This window comes from Rattus norvegicus, chromosome 1 (assembly GCF_036323735.1).
Source record: "Rattus norvegicus strain BN/NHsdMcwi chromosome 1, GRCr8, whole genome shotgun sequence".
Taxonomy (NCBI): Eukaryota; Metazoa; Chordata; class Mammalia; order Rodentia; family Muridae; genus Rattus; species Rattus norvegicus.
In genome coordinates, this window is record NC_086019.1 from 216,292,555 (window position 1) to 216,313,289 (window position 20,735).

Below are 20,735 nucleotides of genomic sequence, written 5' to 3' on the forward strand. Positions count from 1 at the left end.
CCAAAGTACTCGGACTTACTGGGGGGGGGTCACCCTTGGAGACACCCATTGGCCTTCTAGGGGAGGAAGAGGAGTGGTCCCCACTGGGCTTTTGGGACCTGGGAAGCTAGATCTATGTGGTGTTGAGGAAGAACCAGGGACAGCCTGGGCAGTCACAGCCCCTCCACCCCTCCTCCCTCCACAGGGAGGGGGCTGCTGTAAGGGTCCAGCTTATGCTAAACTTCAGACTATCTTCCTGGAATGTAGGAGAACATGAAGGAGGGGCCAGAACACATGTATCCGCCCACTTCTCCCTGACTTGGCTCCAACACCCCTCCCTGGAAGATACCACTACTTAGAGAGACTTAGGCTGACCAGAGGCCCTGGAGCCTGAGCCCTGGGCCAGATTCTTCCCTGAGCTTATTGGCTCTCCTGTCAAACATGATTCTCTTATAAGCAGGCTCCTTCTAGGCCCTGACCGAGGAGTTCAATGGGGTCCTAAGCTGTCCCAAGATGAGGTGGTTAAGTGGCACAGATCACTCACAGCTCCTTGTAGTTGGCATCATATAGGGTCGCCCACTTGTTCTGCTGATGTGGTTGCCATTTGATAGATTGGTAGTTGGGGTCCAAATAGGAGCCACTGAGGCTATCACTGTCCTGCAGGAGGCCTGGAGAGAAGGAACACGGGTGAGATCTGGGCCCAGGACTTCCAGTTCCCAGCATCAATGGTCAGTCAGTCAGTCACCTACCTGGGGAGGGAGCACCCGGTGGGTGCCAGGGTGGAGTCTGGGCTCGGGCAATGCTGAGGGGCAAGGAGCCAGTGCCAGGTGAGAGTGGGCCCTGAGGCCACGGAGGGGACGGGGCTCTGGCAGGGTGTGGAGGCAAGGCTGTGACAGTCCCAGGTTCCTGCTTGATCATTCCATTCAGTATTTGGGCATTGAGGGTGTTGGGGGGTGATTCGGAGTGCTTCCTCTTCTTAGAGGGGTGTGGAGGGAGCCTGGGGGCACAGAGTTGAGTGCCATGGAGGCTGAGCCCTCTTCTTCTATGCAGTACCCACCCCTCTCCCTCAGGGAGCCCTTAGGTACCTCCCTGTCCTCTACCCTGTCACTCAGTGTTCCCATTCTCTGTCTTTGCCACAGCCTTACCCCTGTGGAGGCAGGCGGGGTCACACTTGATTAGTATGTGCTCCACAGAGCACCTGTGTCACACAGAGCATCCCGCAATTGTCATTCTTAGAAACCTAAGGATCTCATGGGGCGGGAGAGATGGCTCAGCGGTTAGGAGCACTGACTGCTCTTCCAGAGGTCCTGAGTTCAATTCCCAGCAGCCACATGGTGGCTCACAACCATCTGTAATGGGATCTGATGCCCTCTTCTGGTGTGTCTGAAGACAGTGACAGTGTACCCACATACAATAAATAAAATCTTAAAACAAGCAAACAAAACAACCCAAAAACACCCCTAAGGATTTCAGTAAATGGACAGAAAAGCATTGCAGTCTGTGTTAATTCAGTTCCAGGTTTAAGTCTTGGCTCTGCCTTTTCCTAATCCATTACTTGGGAAAAGTATTTTCCTTTCATAGAACTTCAGTTTACCCACCTGTGAATGAGGTAGCTGTCACCAATCAGCTATGGCTATAGGCCTCAAAGCATCATTCCAGTAAGGCCTCTGTTTTCTCTAGGGTCACTCCGTTCCCCCTACTCTCGATGCTCTGACTTCCACCCCACCTTCCCACCAAGGAAGTTCTACCCAAGTCTTACTCAGCTCCGTGCTGTTGCAGCAGCTGCTGTAGCACCTGGGTCTGCTGGGTGTGGTGGAGCTCAGGGGGCACCAAACCCGGCCCCATGGCAGCATAAGGGGGTACAGGGGGCTCAGCCTTCATGTAGATGTCCCGTTGCAGGACAGGGTAGTGAGGTGGGGGAGGCGGGGGTGGCGGGGGGCCTGGCAAGTGAGCTGGAGGTGGGGGCGGGTGTTCCAGGCGGGAAGGAACTCCCACGTGGCAGAGCGTCTCCGGGGTTATGGTGCGCAGAAGATGGGGGTCTGAGGAAGAGATGGAGGACAGGAGTCAGAGACCCGTCTCACCCAATCTCCCCAGGCACAGTATCCTGCTTCTGTGCCTCCTGAGTTGTGCCAGAGGCTGGGTGGAGAGACGGCTGGGTGCTGCCACTGAGCAGGGAAGCAGACTCTCCGACAGAGGCTCCCATGCTAGCCAGTTCTCTCCCCTAGGCTGTTTGGATGAAGCCCCTCAGAAGATCCCCAGTCTTAACTCCTCTGAAGCCTGAGGAGTCTCCTGGAGACCCTAGCCCAGTCCCCCCACCCAGCCTCCTCCATCCAGCAGCTCCACTCCCAGTTCCAGGGGCCAGTCCCCCAGCCTGAGGGGGCTGCAGCTCTCTCTTTGTTCCTCAGGAAGCATTCCAGGGATGTTTCGGTAGGATAAACAGAACTCTTGACCCCTCTTCAGTGTGCCCACGATCATTCTACTCTTGGCCACGTGGGGGCCACTGGGCCCCTCAGCCCCCTGTAAAGGTGAGCCCAGCAGCAGCCTTCCTCAGCTGTCCACTTACCGCCAAAGGGCGCGTCCATGATGGTGCAGGGGGGCCAGACGGTGGCATCACCAGCAGGGACACTTATTCTGAGGCAGGACCGGGCTCCCCACCCGCCCATTGGGGAACAATAGCCAGCGCCGAGGAATATTTGACCAGCGATAATCTGATCCGTTGGGCAGCCGCTGGCCCCCTCCCTCCCTCCTCCCTTTCTCCCTGATAAGGCTGCACCAACCACTTGCCCAAACCCAGAGGGGGAGGGTGGCACTGCCCAATGGACTCACCATTCACCTGCTGAGGGGAGTAGGCCTCAGAGCCTGAGTCTGGGGGCGAGTCTGGCAGTGTGCTGCAGGGGGCCGGAGGAGGGAAAAGGTTGGCCCAGCAGCTGAACCCCCAGACCCAACCTTCAGGCCAGGCAGCTCCTCTGGTGGGCAAGGTTGCCAAGACCCCACCGCCCCCATTCCGTGCCAGAGACTGAGACCATTGAGATCTCTTCGAATCTACCCCATCGCTGCCCACCTGTCCTAGAGCCCTGGCAGGATCCAGGGTTTAATGTGGGTGAAGGACTTCAAGATCCTGCCCTGGCTCTTCAGACCTAATAATGGTTATTTGTGGGCCAGTGGCCAGGTCTCTGGTGGTGGCACTGGGATTGAAAGACCCCACTCCCCTAGACCGAGGAGCTAGGCATCTGCCTCTCTTGAGCACCCACCAAAGCTTCCAGCTTCCTGGAAATCCTAGGACCCGGGGGCTGGGTCCGAGGAGGTTCAGTGGGTCATCAGGAGCTGCCTTGCCAGAGGCAGGTGTGGACTGGGCAGGCAGCCAGTAGTTCTGGGCCTGGGCTCTTTTTTTCTTGCAAGCTTTATTTTATCAGTGGTTCAGGCAAAAGAACAAACTCAAGCCCAGAGGTCAACACGTCCTGTACAAAACATGTACTTGCCGAGAGAGAGAGAGAGAGAGAGAGAGAGAGAGAGAGAGAGAGAGAGAGAGAGAGAGAGAGAGAGAAGGAGGAGGAGGAAGAGGAGGGAGGGAGGAAGGAAGAGAGGGAGACACAGAGAGACCCAGAGGCTGCCCAGAGACCCAACTTTTGGTCATCTCCACATCTGGAGAGACTCCCTTCCATTATGCCCAGGGACCACCAGAAAGGCTCCAGGGCCATCATGGACACATTCCTGCTCTGACTGCTGAATTATACTGCATCCCTGGACAGGCAATGGCCACTTCTTCCCACCTCCTTCCCTTACTTGTGGAGGCCTCACTACATCTCTGAAATTGGTTCAAGAATAAGGACCCTGAGGGGTTGGGGATTTAGCTCAGCTGTAGGGCGCTTGCCTAGCAAGCGCAAGGCCCTGGGTTCGGTCCCCAGCTCCGGAAAAAAAAAAAAGAGAAAAAAAAAAAGAATAAAGACCCTGAATCTGGTGCAGACATGCACCCCAAGCTACGCAGGAAACTCAAGACTGAGGGTCACAAGTTCAAGGCCTGTCTAGGCTGGTAAAACCGTCTCAAAAAGTTAAAAGATGGGAGGCTAGAGAGATGGCTCAGCAGTCAAGAGCACTAAACATTCTTCCAGAGGACCAGGGTTCAATTCCCAGCACGCACATGGCAGCTCACTGCTGTGTGTAACTCTAAGATCTGACATCCTCACACAAGCATACATGCAGGCAAAACAGCGCACACACACACACACACACACACACACACACACACACCACACATGCACACACACACCCACCAGACAGACACACACATGCACACACATGCACACACACTCACATGCACACACACAGACACAAACAGATACACACACCACACAGACAGACAGACAGACAGACACACACACACACACACACACACACACACACACACACACACACACACACACACGTGAGAAAAAAAGACCCGTGGTGTAGCTTGGCAGTTGAGCCCTTGCCTAGCATAGATGCAGTGCTCTTGGGTTCAATCCTTAGAACCACAAGAAAATATAGACCCTAAGCCTAAACCTGTGGTGACACACACCTTAATCCCAGCACTTGGGATGCAGAGGCAGATCTCTAAGTTTGAGGCCAGCCTGGTCTACAGACTGAGTTCCAGGACAGCTGGAGAAACACTGTCTCAAAAAAGAAATGTGACCCCTAAAACTAGGTTTTCTAAGGATATCATGGAAAGGTGACAGGATCAGGCCGCAGATCCATTGCTATGGCCCAGTCCCTGGGCAGACCCAGCTCTGTCCCACTCCAAGCCCATCCCCCACCTGCCCCGGGCACTCCTTTCCTAACAGTGTTCTTGGGCTCCTCCGATAGGTCAAGGTCTCTCACACCTGCCATAGAACGTCCAGCCCACGTGACCCTGCATTCTTTCATATTCTCACCTGTTATTTCCTCTTTGGAGTGAATTGTTTTACTTTGTATGGTGCTGGAGAGGGAATCTAGACCACTAAGCAGCACTCTCAGCCCTGCGACACCTCTATACCTCTCTCCTCACCCACGATGGGGCGGGCATAGAACAGAGCCTAGACAGGGTACCTAGACTCTGGACAAGCTCTACCAAGGCCACCTGGAGCTGGATCAGGGGAAAGCCAAGGAGCTCTCTTGTGCCTGCTAAACCTAAGCTATTTCCCCTCCACCCTCAGGCAGCCTGACTTTTAGAGACACCCTCAAGCAATCAAAGTTTGTCCCTGGCACTGTGTGCCTGGCCTCCAGTATGATCACCATAAGCCAGGTACTTAGGGGTCCCTGCTCACAGTGTTGAGTATCTACCCAAAACTTCCTCTCTGCTCTCGCCCACTTAATTTCCACCATGAATATGGGGCTCATTCTACAGATGAGGACCCCCAGCCTCTGGCATTGGTCACCAAGCCCAGAGGCTGGCAAATGGCAGAACCAGACTGATGCCCGCCCACTGCATCACCTATGAATCCTGTAGCTTTACTGTACCTAATGACAAGACCTGTGCCCTGCTTCACTGAGGTCTGTGGAGGGCCTGGTTAACCCTGGCTCTGGGTACATTCCCTTGAGCACTGCTCTGGAACAGTGGTTCTCAACCTGTGGGTCTTGGCCCCTTTAAGGGTCAAATGACCCTTTCACAGGGGTCACATATCAGACATCTGCATATCATATATTTACATTAAAATTAGTAATGGCGGTGGGATCACAGTTATGAAGTAGCAACAAGAATGATTATAGCTGGGGGGGGGGGGTCACCATGACATGAAGAACTGTATTAAAGGGTCACAGCATTAGGAGACTGAGAACCACAGAATCTGGAGGCTGGCCGGGCAATGGCTGCAGGTGGTCAAAGCTAGGCACAGGATCAGCCCTGGGCCAGGACATCAGTGTGGTCTCAGAGGGATGAGGGAGCCCGGCAGGAAGAAGCCTCCCCAGGATGTAGCTCCACAAGGCAAGGGCAGAGCTGAGGTACGGGCAACAAAGTGTCGGCGAAATGGTCCATGGGTAGATGGGCAAGGAGTGTGCTTGAACGCCCCGCGACTGTGCATACGTGGGGTAGGGTTCCTGTGAGTGACAGTTGGGTTCCCAAGCCTCTCTTCTTCTGTCCCTACATTGCTTTGAGACTTTTCTGGCACCACCCTACCACAGTTCTCCTCTGAGCCCTGATCCTCACTGCCTCAGAACAAAACATGGAAATCTCTCATCAGCTTGCTGTCACCCCTATCTGAACCTAACCATAAAGGAGTCGTCATTTAAGTGCTTCCTACTGAGTCCACAGGCCAACCTCTGCTGGACAGTGGCCACTGTGCCCCTAAATCCTGTCCCCACCCACTCCCTGCCCCCACTCACCCTGGGGCATAGGGAGCCTTGGGCTCTGCCTTGATGGGAGGCCCAGAGCCCCCCAGGAAGGGCTTAGGGGCGGTGCCCATGCCGTTGTTGTTGTTGCAGTTGAGTGGGGTGCCGTAGGTCGGGGGTGGGAGGGGGCCATGGCGCCCAGGGGATGGTCCGCTCCCAGGGGGGCTCAGATGGTGGAGCCCGCTGGAGCCGGGAATGGCCGGTGGCCCGTGGGGGAAGGAGGCAGTGCTGGCTGGTGCAGAGATCTCAGGGAAGCAGCTGCGGGGAACGGAGGAGCTCAGCCCCCAGGTCCCCAGGCCTGAGGGGAAGTTCCGTCCCCTCCCTCAGGGAACTTCCCAAAGGTCTCAGATGAAGTGACTCACAGGTCAGAGGCGTCCTCTTTGCCAATGTACTCCTCCAGGATACTGGTGTCTATATTGGAGGGCTCCAGGGCACCGCTGATGTCGTGGCCTGAAAAGTAGGGGCAGCTGGTTTTAAAACAGCTCCCTGAAGACCCCAGGCGAAGGCCCACCAGCCTTCCTCAGGCTAGGCTCTCTGAAACCTTTGACCTAGCTCCCCTCTATGTATGGCCCTTCACTGTCCACCCCTTGTGCCCCTCCAAAACTAATGCCTGTCCACAAACCTCAAGGATACCCCCAGTTTCCCAGGCCAGGTGGTCAATAGCCAATGTATGGGTATGGGGTATGGGGACAAGAGAAGCCACTCTTGTCCTTTCTTTAGCCTCTCATCTGGCCTTCTACCTTACAGAGTGCTCCAAGAAGCAAGCAAGGTGATGCCACCCCAGGATGGACCCATTCGGACCTAGAATGACTTTACTGCCCAGGAGACCCAGCCTTGAACACACAGAAGCATGAGGCCTGGCTGTGCAAAACACACATCCTGGGGCCCAGGAATCAAGGAATCACTGATCCCCAGGCTCCAGCTTCAGGAAGAGCCTGAGATCAGGATTAATAGTGTCAGCAAGGCCCATCTCTCGTGGCTAGGCCGGCTGCCTCTGTGATGAGATGTGGTGCTCAGCTCCAACACTCCAGAGGAGAGACAAGGATGAGGGAGGGAGTTTGTCCTGCTTCAAACAGGAAGGAATAGTGGCTGGAACTCTGCTCCTCCACCTCCCCCTGATACCCTATTTACAACCTTCTCCTGGGCCCTTCCCCGGGCCTCGGCCCCCTGAGGGGGAAGGATAGAGAAAAGGCAGTCCAGGGCTCTAGGTTTCCTCGCCCAGGGTCACCTTGAGGGGCAAGGAGGGGGGTAGCCAGAGGGAGAAGTGATAAGGGGGCTGACGTGAGAGATGCGTCAACCCCGATAATGGAGGACACCCCACCCACGCTGCAGATGTGGGCTGGCCAGCTCCACTGAGGCAGGAAGGACCCTCTAGACTCTAAAGCCTTAAATCCTGGGTTGGCACCTGGAGTCCTCCTTTGGGGAGCTTGGCAACAGGGCTCCGACTGGTGAGGGACAAATCCCATCCACCTCCTGTTGTGTGACCTCAAGCAGGCCATCCCCTCCTTGGCCTCAGTGTCCTTAAGAAAGTGGGGTGAGCAGCTGTTTCATGGGGCGACTGTGATAGCTGCAAAGCTATAGATCACACCGCACCCAGCACACAGTGGGAGCCCTGCAAATGGAGGGGCTGGCTTCACCTCCCGAACCCCAGCACCCTGGGGTCTCTGAGCCCCCAGCCCAGGCTTCTTCCTGGCCCCAGTCTGGCATTTGAAGAATGCTGAGCCCCGCTTAGGTGATTAATGAATTAATGAGCATGAGCTGCTAAGCCTTCCTAGGAGTCACACGCTGCCTGTGCCCCTTGCTGACTCCCCCACCCAGGCTCACTCCGGCTGAGAACAGAGGGCACCCACCCACCATGGATGGTCTTGCTGGCCGTGCTCTGTGGGGCTGTACATGGTCAGTCTGTCTGCCCAAGTTCCAACCCCACCTCACTCGTTTCCGGTAGCCACAGATCCCAATAATTGAGGGTCTACTGTGTGCCACACTCATCACCCGGTTTATGATATACGAGGCATTCTGCCAACTTCGCACACACCGTGTCACATAATCCTACCAACCCATCTTACTAGGAAAATGACATTGTTGGTGATGGCAGGTCATAAGGAAGTGTCTAGGGCTGGAGAGATGGCTCAGTGGTTAAGAGCACTAACTGCTCTTCCAGAGGTTCTGAGTTCAATTCCCAGCAACCACATGGTGGCTCCCAACCACCTGTAAAGGGATCCCATGCACTATTCTGGTGTGTCTGAGACAGTGACAGTGTATTCATATAAATAAAAATAAATAAATCTTATAAGGAAGTGTCTAGCAGTCCTGAATTCACGCTGTGCTGGTGAGAGTGATGGAGACTCATGCTCGGGTAAGGCACTGCTTAAGTATTGACACATTGAATTTCACCGCTCAGCCATTCCCATGTGCTGGGTGCTACTATCTCTGTTTCTGTTGTTCAGAAACTTCACTCCTCGCTCTGAACAAAGCCACACAGGAAAAGGAGCCGATGTGATCCCACGGAAGAAGGTGTAGTTGCTGTTTCTGTGTCTTTCCCCAGCCTGGTCCCTGCCCCACAGCATTGCTGAAGATTTCTGAGGAAGGAAGGAGGAGAGCCTAGAGCCCAACCCCCACACTGCCCCAGCTGCTGAAGCTGCAGGTTTTTGAGACTGAACTTGGCACCTTGGGTGAGTGATGAGCTGATGCGGTCATGGGCTGCTGTTTATAACCATCCTCGCCCCTCCTCTTGGAGCTCCTCCTTCCCTGGCCAGGAGCACTCCTAATCACCCCTAATCCTGCTGTCCACCTCCCCCGGGGGATGGGGCCTTCAAGCCCAGGCATCCTGGGAGACCCTAACAAGAACCAGATGTGGCTAGGGGAGGAGGGACCCTCTCGTGCCAGGGTCCAGGAGGACGGAGGGGGGAGGAGGAGGCTGATGGCAGAGTGAGGTGGGTCTAGGGCTCTGGAAGGGGAGAAGCTGAGGCTTCCTAAGGCATGCAGGACCCCCCACCTCCTTCTCCCCACACTGCCCAGACTCCATGCAGGGGTGCTGACGGACAGTAGAGGTCTGTGTAATGGAGGGTTGCAGGGGCCTGGGGATCCTGAGGCTGAAACAGGGACCCAGGAGAGGGCACAATCCTCAAGGTACACTACAGAAGTGCTGCCCATTGCCCAAAGAACAGAGAAACACTGGGTCCCAATGAGGAGTTGCCTCAAGGCTGGTAGACTCAAGACCAGATCTCTCTAATCCTCAAGACCACCTGGACGGTGAACTTTGGACTGCCACCGGTCAGAGAGTGGTACCCCAGTGTCACCGAGCAGTATCTGTCCTCCTCCTCCTCCCCAAATCCTCCAGCAAATTTGCCCAGCAAATGATAAACCCAGAGCTCCTTTGAAAAGCCTGACAGTGTCCGTGTTCTGCTTTCCCTTAGCCTCCTCCCCTGTGGGCTCTCAGGAGCCAGGCTTCTACTTCCTTCCGGTAAGAGACAAACATACCACCCACAGGGACTTTGCATATGCTGTTTCCTTTACCAGAGAAAGCTAATTCCCATTCTTTTGCAAGTTTCTATTATCCAACCCAACCCCCAAGACCTTCAGGACTTCCTTTGTCCTCTTGTACTTTGCCATCAGGCTGTCTACCGCTCAGACTGGCTCATACCTCCCTGGGGAAGGTGGGTGCCCACAATCTGACGGCCACGTTCTAAAGAGCATCTCTCCAATAAAGCAGATGGTGCAGATGAGACGGCGGCCGAGAGTGGGTATCTTGCCTATAGTTCCAGGGCGGGGACTGGGCTACGGCTCCATGCTTTGTTTTGGATCCAGTATACCATAGTCATGGACAAAAACCACAGTACATGAACATGACGATGAGCCGGGGACTAGAGGTGACTTTGCCAGGCCTGGAGACTGTGGGCAGACCATGAAGGACCTACAGACCAGGGTTAGACAGGGCCTCTCCAGGTCCCACACTGTCCTGCAGAGGTGGCCCCCCCAGGAGCACCACACTAATTAGGGCCTTTATTACCTGCTAGAAACAAGCACCAGACTCAGAAGAGGCTGTTGCTTCCCAGGCAGGCTAGGGTCCAAGCTGTGGGAAAAAACGGTTTCCTCTTTTCTCCTCCTTCTTTTAAGACCACTCATCAAGGAGGACCAAAACACCCAAGCCAGGTGCAGCAGGCAGTGACCCAGGTGGTCCCTCCACCCTGAACCCCTCCCTGTCCCTGTCCCCCTTCTCATCCCCCCCACCCCCCACAGCTGTGGCTGCTGGCTGAGTCTAGGCCATTGTCCTGGCGGGTGGGGAGGGTGGAGACACAACACAGTGGGAGTCTTGTACCCTGCCTACCCCCTCCCCTGCCCGTCAATGGAGTACTTGTCAATTCATACCCCAAACATGGCGGAAATCCCGTCAGCCACGTGGCCATGGACAGGGTGGGCTGATCTGAACTCAGGGTGGCCAGGGCATCAGGGCTCAAGGCCCTGAGTATCAACCTCAGGTGTCTGAACCTGAGGATACCTTGGCTCCATCAGTGACTTGATGTCTGTCGGATGCTTGTCACCTGGGCATCCTTGTCATCCTGAGAGGCCTGGCTGCTAACATGGGCCTCAGCTTAATTGTAGAGTGACTCCTTGACCTTGCTGACCCTCAGCAGCCTTCTCCACTGAGTGTACATGGTAGCACCCCAGAAAGCTATCCCTTGGTCAACATAGCATCCTGTTTCTCCATTTCCAGTGTCCCCACTCCATTCCTGCCCTCCTGCCTCTGCTCAAGTTTTCTTGGTGCCTTTGAGCTCTTCTGTACCTTTGAGTTTCTGAAGGCCCCTGCCTGCCCCTCAGTCCCTGCAGGTGTGTGACCAGTACTAGTCTGCTTCTCCAACATACCCCAGTCGGGATGCCTTCTCTGCCTCCCTCCCAGCCTGCAGACAGTCTTTCCCGGTCATCCAGCCACAGAGGACTTCCAACGCTATGGTCTGTCTCCCAGGGTGAACTAAGGTACAAGCTCCCTCCAATCAGCCCACAAGGCGGTGAGACACAGTGGGTTGTCACAATTCTCTGACCTAGACGTTCTCTTTTCATTGATACTCAAAGCCGCTGGTTGACCCTGTTCAACCTTCCAGTTGCGACTAGGGCTTTCTCAATTGAATGCCTGCAGTTTGGCTGGGCAAGCAGCTCTGCACTGATACATCAGGTTCTCAGTCAGTTTGGGTCCCGCAGCCACACCTGAGAGCAGTGCAGCTCTAGTCCTAGCGAATCCTCAACCCCAAGTCACGGCCATCCGTGTCCCTCCCAGTTGCTCACCAGACTCAGAAGAGGCACCGTGGCCTGATCCGCAGCACCAAAGAAGTGGGTGTGGTGGAGCAGGCCTGTGAGTCTAGCACTCCAAAGGAGAGGCAGGAGAAGCACAAGTTCAAGGTCATCCCCAGAAACATATGAAGTTCAAGACCAGTCTGAGCTACAGGAGACCCTGTAGCTTGTCAGTTGACTTCGTCCCTTAGAATGTCAAATGCACGTGGCAGGAGGTGTATGTCTCTTGTCTCTGAACACTAGTACTGTGCTTGACGCACAATGGGGGCTTGAGGAGACCTTCCTGAGTAAAGGAAGGAGCTCCAGTAGAACATGCAGTGTATGCTGCCTGTCTGTTGGACTGTATTCCTAAGGGTCATGCTGGCATGTTAACACAAACCAGCAGGAGTACTTGATAGAGACCCAAGCTTTCCATGCTGCGGGAGCCTCCCACAGTATTCGTGGTGGGTCCGCCCTGGTTCCTGTGAGAAAGGGTTAAAGACACCAGGCTGGGTTCCTCTTTGCCCTTGGAGTTAGAGCCTTGTGACCCCAAAGTGAAGAGCAAGCCTCTTAGAACAGTGTGGGTTTCCTAGGAATCGGCTGTAGATGGGTTGGCTTCAGGAACCTCTTGGTGCTGAGCTCAGATTAGGTTATCCTGAGTACAAGGGTTTGGCTGTGTGGGGATCAGGGGAGGATGCAGTTATAGCCCAAAGGTAGCTGAGAGTCTGGATCCCCTGGAAGAGCAGAGTTTCTGAAGGCAGGCTGGGGGTGGTGCAGAGGACTCTTCTGTTTCTGGTGTGGAGTTGGGGGGAACCCAGGCAACTGTGACTTGGACTTAGGGATTTGGTGGGGCAGCATGTGTATGCCAGCAAGGCAAACACTACCAACTATGCTACATCCCTAACCTTTCTGCTGCAGTTTTAAGGGCGCAAGGCAAAGCCTTTGGCACACGTCTATGGGTCCGAGTTTACATCTCAGCATACTTACCAAGCATGTCTTCAAGAGCTCACGCACACAAGTAAGACTGGCCCAAAGCAGGCTCCACCACCACCCCTCCCAGACACAGGTTCATATTTGAGTCAGGGTCCCCACAGTACAAGCTTCTGTCGTTTTCTTTCCTCTGGTCCCCCACGGTCCAAAGTCAGACCTTTCCATCGGCTGCAGCTGGACTGAGATAGGACTAAACACGTTCATGTCACTGGCCCAAGTCCCCCAGAAAGGCAGCTCCTTGCCTCACTTGGTGAGCAGTTTAGAGGCCACAAACCCTGCTGCTACAAGTAAAGGAAAGGCAAGGCACCAGGCACAAGGACAAGCTGAACATCATACAAGCCAGTGGGGGCTCTGGAGCCAACTGTCCCACCCGTGAGCTTTACTCGTCTGCCTCTCCCCACTCCTCCCTTCCACTTGGTACTCTTTGGGTCTCCCTGTTGGCACCTTGTAGCCTGGATCATTCAACTGAGGGCTGTGTGCTCCAGAAAGACCAAGGTCTGGGTAGACATCTTTCATGGCTATCATCAGGTCAGGCCCTGAAGTACAATGAAAACCCCTTCCCTACCTACCCCAGAAGAGCTCCGACTGTGGCCAGAATCCCATTCCTGCTTCTACTGCTACCTGCATAGTATGGTCCATCACCTTCAGCCCCTTCCTCTTGGAAAGAGGCTGTACGAACTGTCTTGGTACTGTGGTAAGGACTGCACATCTGTAGAATATTCTAGCCAGGATGCTGTACACAAAGACCAAGGGTGGTTTCTTTCTGTTTCAGGGAACAAGCTCCACATCTCTGGGATGGAGGAGGAGGCGGGTATGGCTGGTAGGACCGGACCAAGACCTGACACCAGAGGAAGCAAAGCTAGGTCTATCACAGTACGTTTGCCCTAGCATAGAACACACTCATCAGGTTATGACTGCCATTATCCCAGAGTAAGGATCCCAAAGAGGGTGAGGGTCTTTCTCAAAGCATACAGTGCTGTCAAATATGAGCCCAGGTCTAAGGCATCAACCTACAGGGTGAGTAGATTGACAGTCCTGAAGATGGGCACAGCCACCTGTCCTAGGCCATACAAAGGGTCTGTGCAAGCCCATGGGAGGTAGATTAAATAAGGCTAACATTCATGGAGCCATATACAGATCCTACCCAGCGCCACAGAAGCTCTGAGAGGTGACCATTAACTAGTTCAGTTGTGTGCCCTTTTGACAGCCGAGACAATAGAGCCCAGCCAACTGTACTGACAAACGCAAGAGAAGGGCCATGTGGATAACAGGGCTAGCTGCAGACCTCTCTACCTACTAGTGTGCACACAAAATCCTCCAATCAACCATCACAGCTCCTGCTCAGTGGGCCACTGACACCCCATGATAATGGCCAGAGGCTTTGAAATGGGAGACTAGCCACCCCAACCGAGGGAAACTGAGGTACAGTGGAATGCCTGAAGCCTAGCTCGTGAGTAGGAGGAAGGGAAGGCAGGCTGCCTACTCAGGGCGGGGCCACCCCAGTTAATAATCCAGTTAATGATTTCTGCTTTGTTCTTATCAGGGAGGGCAAAGTCCGAGGGCAACAGCCAATCAGCAGCCTAGCTTGGTGGTTACCCAGTAGCTTCCGCTGCCAGCCCCCAACACCCCAGAGCTGTAACCCTTTGAGAGTTGTCTGAGCAGGTCTCCCAGGGAGATGCCCTTCTACCCAGAGTGGTCTGGCCCCAAATAGCCTTCTTGGCCTACCTAAGGCCTCCAGGGGTACACTATTCAGAATCCCCAGACTGAGGAAAGGTCTAAGGCCATATACATGGATAGATCAATCATGGTCATCATTGGCAGGGAACATTTCCTGCCTGCCCTGTGCTATGTGGCTCTGTGATAGGTGTGGAGAAATAGGGATGAGTCAGACCCCTGGACTATCTCTCCCCGCCTACCTGGCTCAGGGTCTGAAAGGGTGGGCCTAGCCATCAGCTTACTACAGCTACTGGGGCTGGACCGAAGACTGGTGGGACTGGGGGTAGGTAACCACATCCTCAGGGGGATTAAGAAAAGCTTACATAGGGTGGCTCCCCACCAACCTGCTCCTGGGTACATCACCAGTGACAGGTAAGTGACAGAGGCCATAGAGCCACCCCCATCTCACAACCCAGCTATGCAGATGGTGGGTGGCTTCCTCCCTTCTGAGTTACCAGGTAACCTCCACATGAGACTCCTGCCCTCTGGAAAGGATGAAGGATGCCATCCCCAAGTGGCTGTTCCTCCTTGATGGCAGAGGAGGAAGCTGGAGCCTGAAGTCAGTCTAGACTACCACCCAGCTAACCTTGTCTCTCAGAACCTCAGTTTTGGCCCCTGGGAAATGGATCCATTCCCATCCTCCCTCCCTCTTCCTCCCACCCAAAACTCTGTCTACCTTGTGCATCCCATCATAAACCATGAATTAATGTTAGTTGCCTAAGAATGGTCCAATTAGACCCCTACTCTAAACTGGGTGGTGGTGGTGGATGCCTTTAATTCCAGCTCTTGGGATACAGAGGCAGGTGGATCTCTGTGAGTTTGAGGACAGCCTGGTCTACAGAGTGAGTTCCAGGACATCCAGGGCTAAACAGAGAAACCCAGTCTAAAAGGAGAGGAGGAGGGGGAGGAGGACGAGGAGGAGGGGGAGGAGGAGGGGGAGGAGGGGGAGGAGAAGCGCAGCAGCTCCTACTGACTTACCCTACTAGGAAAATAGGAGAGTATCATTCCAGGCTCACCCTTGGGTTCAAAAAGAGTGAAACTCAGGCCTCCTCCTCCAGCCCTGAAGGCTTCCAAGGCTCGCATCAGTCCCTGACCCCTCAGTGGGCTATTCACACCTGATCAATCCCTTCAGTATCCAAACTACTCCCTACATAAAATTGCTCTGGGGAACAGTAGCTAGGCAACACGAACTGCTAGCATCACCACGAGCAAGCCTCCACCCAGAGTCCTCTGTTCATACTCTAAAATGCCTCCTTCCCAGGATTGGGACAGAACGCTATAAGATCTGGGGGCACCAATGGAGACCTCTGCCACTGACTTCTATGTGCCAGGTGAGAGAAAAAAAATCACAGAGAGGCTCTGCTTAGGATCACACAGCTCTCAGTGTCCCAGCGTGAATCCGTCTTTCGAGGTCTTGGTCAAGTCCTGACATGGTCCTGCTCCATCCCTGACTTAGTTCTAAGAGGTCAGGACCCCACTGATCAGTGGTGGAGAAATATACCATCCCCCATACCCAGTTACCTGCTGGGAGCCAATGCATCCTGCCTGGAGGGTCCACTCTACGGGGCTTGTGCCTCCCACTCTGGACTGCTGGTGCCTATCTCCAGGGGATTAACTGGGCAGTCACGGGGACCCAGCTGTACCAGCCTCCAGGGGGGACGCTCTGTCCCAGCCTCCCACCGAAGGCCCAAAGCGCCTTAGCCCCCAGTCTCACTATCCACCCAGAGCAGGGCAGGACCTGCCCCTGTGTGCTGAGCTAGAAGGAGCCATGACAGAACAGACTCTTTCAATTGCTCCTTCAGCAAGGGTCAGTCTGTCTCCCAGGCCAGAACCCAGACCAGGGAGATTTCTACCCACTGCCCTGAGAGACTGGCTGAGGCCATGTGGGAATCTGGATGAGGACTCAAGAGTCGCCATTTGAGTGTGAGAGCACACACTGTCACTGGGGGCTGAGAAATGACTCATCGACTCATCGCATCCATAAACCAAGGTTTCACACTTTCTCCAGGGGCAGGGTGCACTCGTACGCTTGCTCCCTCAGGCCTTTCACCTCACAGTGAGAACCTCCATCGTACCACCCAGTGGATTCCCTGCCAAGGCCTTCCCTTCTCAGACAGCCAACCTTACAGTTCTTGACCCAGGTGTCCGCCCACCCTGCCCCTATTCCCAGGCTCTGGAAGACTGGCCCTCCTGAGCAGGCCCCACACCCCGCCTGTTCCCCACAGACATTCTTGAGTCTCCTCTTATCTCTCTGGAGGGAGCAGCACAGCCTCCCTGCCAGGCAGCCGCATGGCTAAGCTGTGGCGTCAGCCTTCCATCCATCCCCCCCCCTCAGGCCAGGAGGGAAAGTTTGGCTCAGAAATGAGGAGCCCAGGCCAATTAGGCCCACCTCTGTGCCCAGAGCCCAGGTGGGGGGGGGGGTGAGGGGAGGGAATTTAGGGATACTTTCAGAAACCAAGGAGTCCTGCTTCACCGGTCACTAAGGGCACCAAGCAGGCACAAGGCACCCCAATCAGTACTTGTACCCAACAAGGACTACTAACTTCTCTCCTCTCCTAGGGTCTTTACTCACAAAGTCCCTGAGCATTCTTAACCTTATTGCACAATGTTGGGAAGCTCCCAGAGAGCTCCTAGGATAGAGGGGTGCTGTCTAGCACCCTCAAATGGCATAGCTGCCTCTGACTTGATCATTGAATCTAAAAGCATAGCATTTTGGGGCCTCAAGACCTGTTCTGCCTGGGTTCCGCATCCTAGAGTGAAGTTAGCTGAGACTTGGGGCTGTCCCCTCCTGGGCTGCTCAGCAAATAGGAGTGGACAAAAGTCCACTCTGTGGTTCCCCAAGTCACGGAAAGAGAAACAAACAAATCTTCCTCTTGTTCAGGAACTGGGAACTGGGCTTTAAACTTGGGTCTTGATTTCCATCCTGTAACTCACAGGCCCAGCCTGCTACGTCTAGGGCAACAGGTTCTGCTCATGGAAGCCTCTTCCAGTACTTTAGGAGCAAGATGTCAGCTTAGAGACTAGGATGAAGGTAAGGCTCCCAATGTAGTGGGGGCAGATACAAAAGCGGCTCCAGTGTCTGGCCTCATGCTCCAGTAAGGGTCTGAGAAACCCAGCAGGCTGGGAGATGTCAGCCTGCACTTCCCCTCCCCCTCCCACACCAGTCCCTTCCCTCCTGAACCCAGCTTTCAGGGGGGAGGGGCGGGGGCCGTTCAGGAAAAGCTGAGGCGGTATTTAGACTAGGAACAGACTCTAAAATCAATGCGGGGGTGAGGAAAATATATATAATGGAGCGTACTGGAGAAGTTCAAGTCAAAGTAAGGGGAGCCAGGTCAGCTCCTGGGTCAGGTGTGAGGGACCCAACCTTAAGGCACCTCATAGGGCTGATGGGGTGCAATTTACAGCACTGGAGGTCTCCTAGGGCAGAGGTAGCTGGTGGCAGAGACGGAAGTCAGCTTCAAGGGGGTTCCATCTCTAGGAAAGCATACTAGAGAGAGTCCTGCCCACGTAAGGAAGCAGTTAGCTGCTTAAAGGAGAATTTCAGCCTTACTGGATGGAGGAAGCAGCATTGCCCAAGACAGGTGACAGTCTGCAAGGATGTCTCAGGAAGCAGTCAGGAGGTCCCTGCTCCTAGGAGGTAGGCTAGGCTCAGGGGTCCCAGCCTTAAGGGACAAGGGAAGTCCCAGGATAGGTGGAGTAGCAGGCTGGCATGGATGGAGTATAGCGTCCTTAGACTACAGAAGTGTGCTGAAGATTGGAGTTATCATCACTCAGAGAGACTACAGGACCCGAAAGGCTTCAAGGAGCCGAGCACGGAAGGGAACCCATCCCCAAGGAAGTTGAGTGTTGGAGGCCAATTCGGGAAACTCAAGTCCAACCGGAGTGGGCAGACACTTCCTAAAGACTCCCAATCTCGAAGCCATTCATCTCGCTCGAGGTTGCCAGTCTGGGGTAGAGTCCCAGCCCAAAAGGAGGCTTTCTGTGGGGTCCTTGAACGGAGGAAACCCCATGGGAGTCCTGTTCTCAGGGAGATCTGCTGGCTTATCTCAGAGCAGAAGGTTGATCGCCTAGTCAGCCCCGCGGTCTCTTACCTTCGAAGAAGCGCTGCAGCGCTTCGGTCTCGTCCACCACCTCCATGGCCCGCCTGCCCGGCGCGTGCGCTCCGGCCGCAGCCCCGCTACAGCCTGGCCCGGGGGCGCGGCATCGCCGGCGCGGCCCGCGCGACAGTCCCGGCTGGGCTCCCTGTACAGTCCGGCCAGGCTCGCCTCACGCTCGCTACCCGCAGCCCTAGCCCGGCCTCCGCCTGCCCCGCGCCCCGCCCGCCGCCCGCCGCCCTCAGCGCCCTCTAGCGGTACGCCCGGAGTCGCAACCTCGGGCAGCAGGGAGCTGCGTCGCCTGCAGGGGGCGCTCGACGCGGCGGCGGTGTCTGGGTACTGCGTTGCTTTAAAGTCGTTGGGAAGCAACGCGAGGATCAGTCGCTTTTCATTCTTTGCTGGGATAGGTAAGGTTCCAGATTATGAATCTGAGGGTTTCCAGAACCAGATCTCAGAGATGGCTCCTATTCCTTTCGGGACTCACCCTATCCCAGAGAGAGCAACGTGCGGGCACCAAAAAAATGTATTGTGCTAGGCCTGCACGGAGTACCCTGTAGATGTTATTTCTGTTAATCCTGGCAGGTCTTTATTAAGGAGGAACATAGCCCCCGCCAAACGCACCAAATCGCTGTAGGTCTTGCTGTTCTGAAACTCACTGGTTTGGCCTTAAACTCAGAGAGAACTGCCTTCTTCTGCCTCCCCAGTGTTGAGATTAAAGGCATTCGCCACCTCGCCCATCTGGAAGGAACCATTACAATTTGCATTTACAGATGAGGAAACTGAGGCTTAACGAGTGCCCGGCTAGGGAAGTGCTTGTTTACAGAACTTTCTGGATTGATGGAAATACTCTAGGTGTTGTCATCAGTGGCAGTGAGCATCTGAAATGTGGCTCTGGCGACTGAGCACCTGACTTCCCAGCTTCGTTTTATTTTAATTATTCTGAGCTTAGTCACATGTGGCCATGGTGATATTGGGCAGTACAGGTGGAAAAGTTCAAGGTCAATAGGGTTCAGAGTTTAATGAGAGTCACTCTTTATTCCTCGAGTCACTTTTCCCCTCAAGACAGGGTTTCTCTGGATAGCCATGGCTGTCCCGGAACTCACTCGGTAGATCAGGCTAGCCTTAAACTCAGAGGTCTGCCTGCCTCTGCCTCCCATGTGCTGGCATTAAAGGTCTGTGCTACCACCACTCAGAAAGAGTCACACTTACTCTCTGCTGCCCTACCTGATGTTTAATCTGAAATCGTGTGAGGATGAAGCCATTCCCTCTTTTGTTTTGACTCTCACTTCCCCATTACCCAGCATCTCTCTTAACGATTCCTCTGCAGTTCTCCCAAATCTTCATAAAGCAGAAATCAGATCATACCATGCCTTCGATAAAACCAGTGGTTTCCCCTTGCACTCCAACATCTAAACCTCTTGCCCTGGTTTCTCAGACCTTCTCTACTTGAAACAATGACCTCAGCTTCAACTGCTTTCTCCGGGGCTCACTAAACCTTTGCTACCAAGACCTTCTGCCATCACCCAAACAGGCCAGGCACACATCTGCCACAGGGTCACGGCAAGTGTTAGCTCAATCTGTGATGGTCGTTCCCAAAAGGCTAGTTCTTCTCAGCCACCAGGCCTCAGTGCACACATCAGTATTCTATCCAAAGCAGTTTACTGCACCTCAGCCTGCCTCGCCTTCACTGGGACGGAGCTTTCCACATAGTTCCCACTATTCTCCTTGAGGAGGGCCTATGAGGGCACTGCTAACTTCAACACCAAAATAATAATAATAATAATAATAATAATAATAATAATAATAATAATAATAATATCACGCAGCACAGAGAAGGTGCTCAAAAAGTCCAAGTATGAAGAATGGCATCTGCAAACGTCAGAACCCTAGATCTAGGATTCCAGAATCCCAGACCCAGTAAATCATCTCACTACAGAGTGGTTTGGTGCATATCCTCAGAGAACCCTTAGGCATAGGCAGTCAGAACCAGAAAGATTTACCCTGCTGTAGCACTGTCTGGGAAAGATGAAACCGAGCGGCCTTCCACAGCATGGGGGACACCCCTGTAATCAAGGTACTGGAAAGGCTGGGTCAGGAGGGTTGCAAGTGCAATGCCAGTGGGGGTTACAAAGTAAGGTCCTGTCTCAAAACAACACACACACACACACCAACAATTACAGCCCAGACTGCTGGGAAAAACTTACTATAAAATCAAGATACTAATCTAGCTAGCCTAAAACTTTTGACTCTTCCTGGCAGTGGCTGCCAAACTAAGGTGAGGTACAAGCCCAGCTTTGCAGGTAGTTGAAACCCCATGAGCTCTCCTATCGCCCCATCTTCCTCCCTCCTTCT

At 54.3% G+C, this 20,735-nt stretch overlaps 1 protein-coding gene across 6 annotated transcripts in view; it reads right to left on the reverse strand.

The window, feature by feature from the left end:
• Myrf (myelin regulatory factor) overlaps positions 1–18,601 on the reverse strand; it is a 32,099-nt gene extending 13,498 nt beyond the window's left edge. For 2 of the 6 annotated variants that reach the window (XM_008760220.3, XM_006231031.4), the window contains exons 1-7: positions 18,381–18,600; positions 6,681–6,768; positions 6,313–6,576; positions 2,806–2,867; positions 1,739–2,018; positions 729–976; positions 524–647 (exon numbers count right to left, since the gene is read on the reverse strand). In XM_008760220.3, coding sequence (XP_008758442.1) covers positions 524–647; positions 729–976; positions 1,739–2,018; positions 2,806–2,867; positions 6,313–6,576; positions 6,681–6,768; positions 18,381–18,426 — 1,112 coding nt within the window. In that variant the 5' untranslated portion in view covers positions 18,427–18,600. Of the gene's footprint in view, positions 1–523; positions 648–728; positions 977–1,738; positions 2,019–2,805; positions 2,868–6,312; positions 6,577–6,680; positions 6,769–18,380 lie in introns of all 6 variants that reach the window. The other 4 variants (XM_063286961.1, XM_008760221.3, XM_006231030.5 and 1 more) reach the window with 3 other exon arrangements.
• Between the last annotated feature and the right edge of the window lie 2,134 nt (positions 18,602–20,735).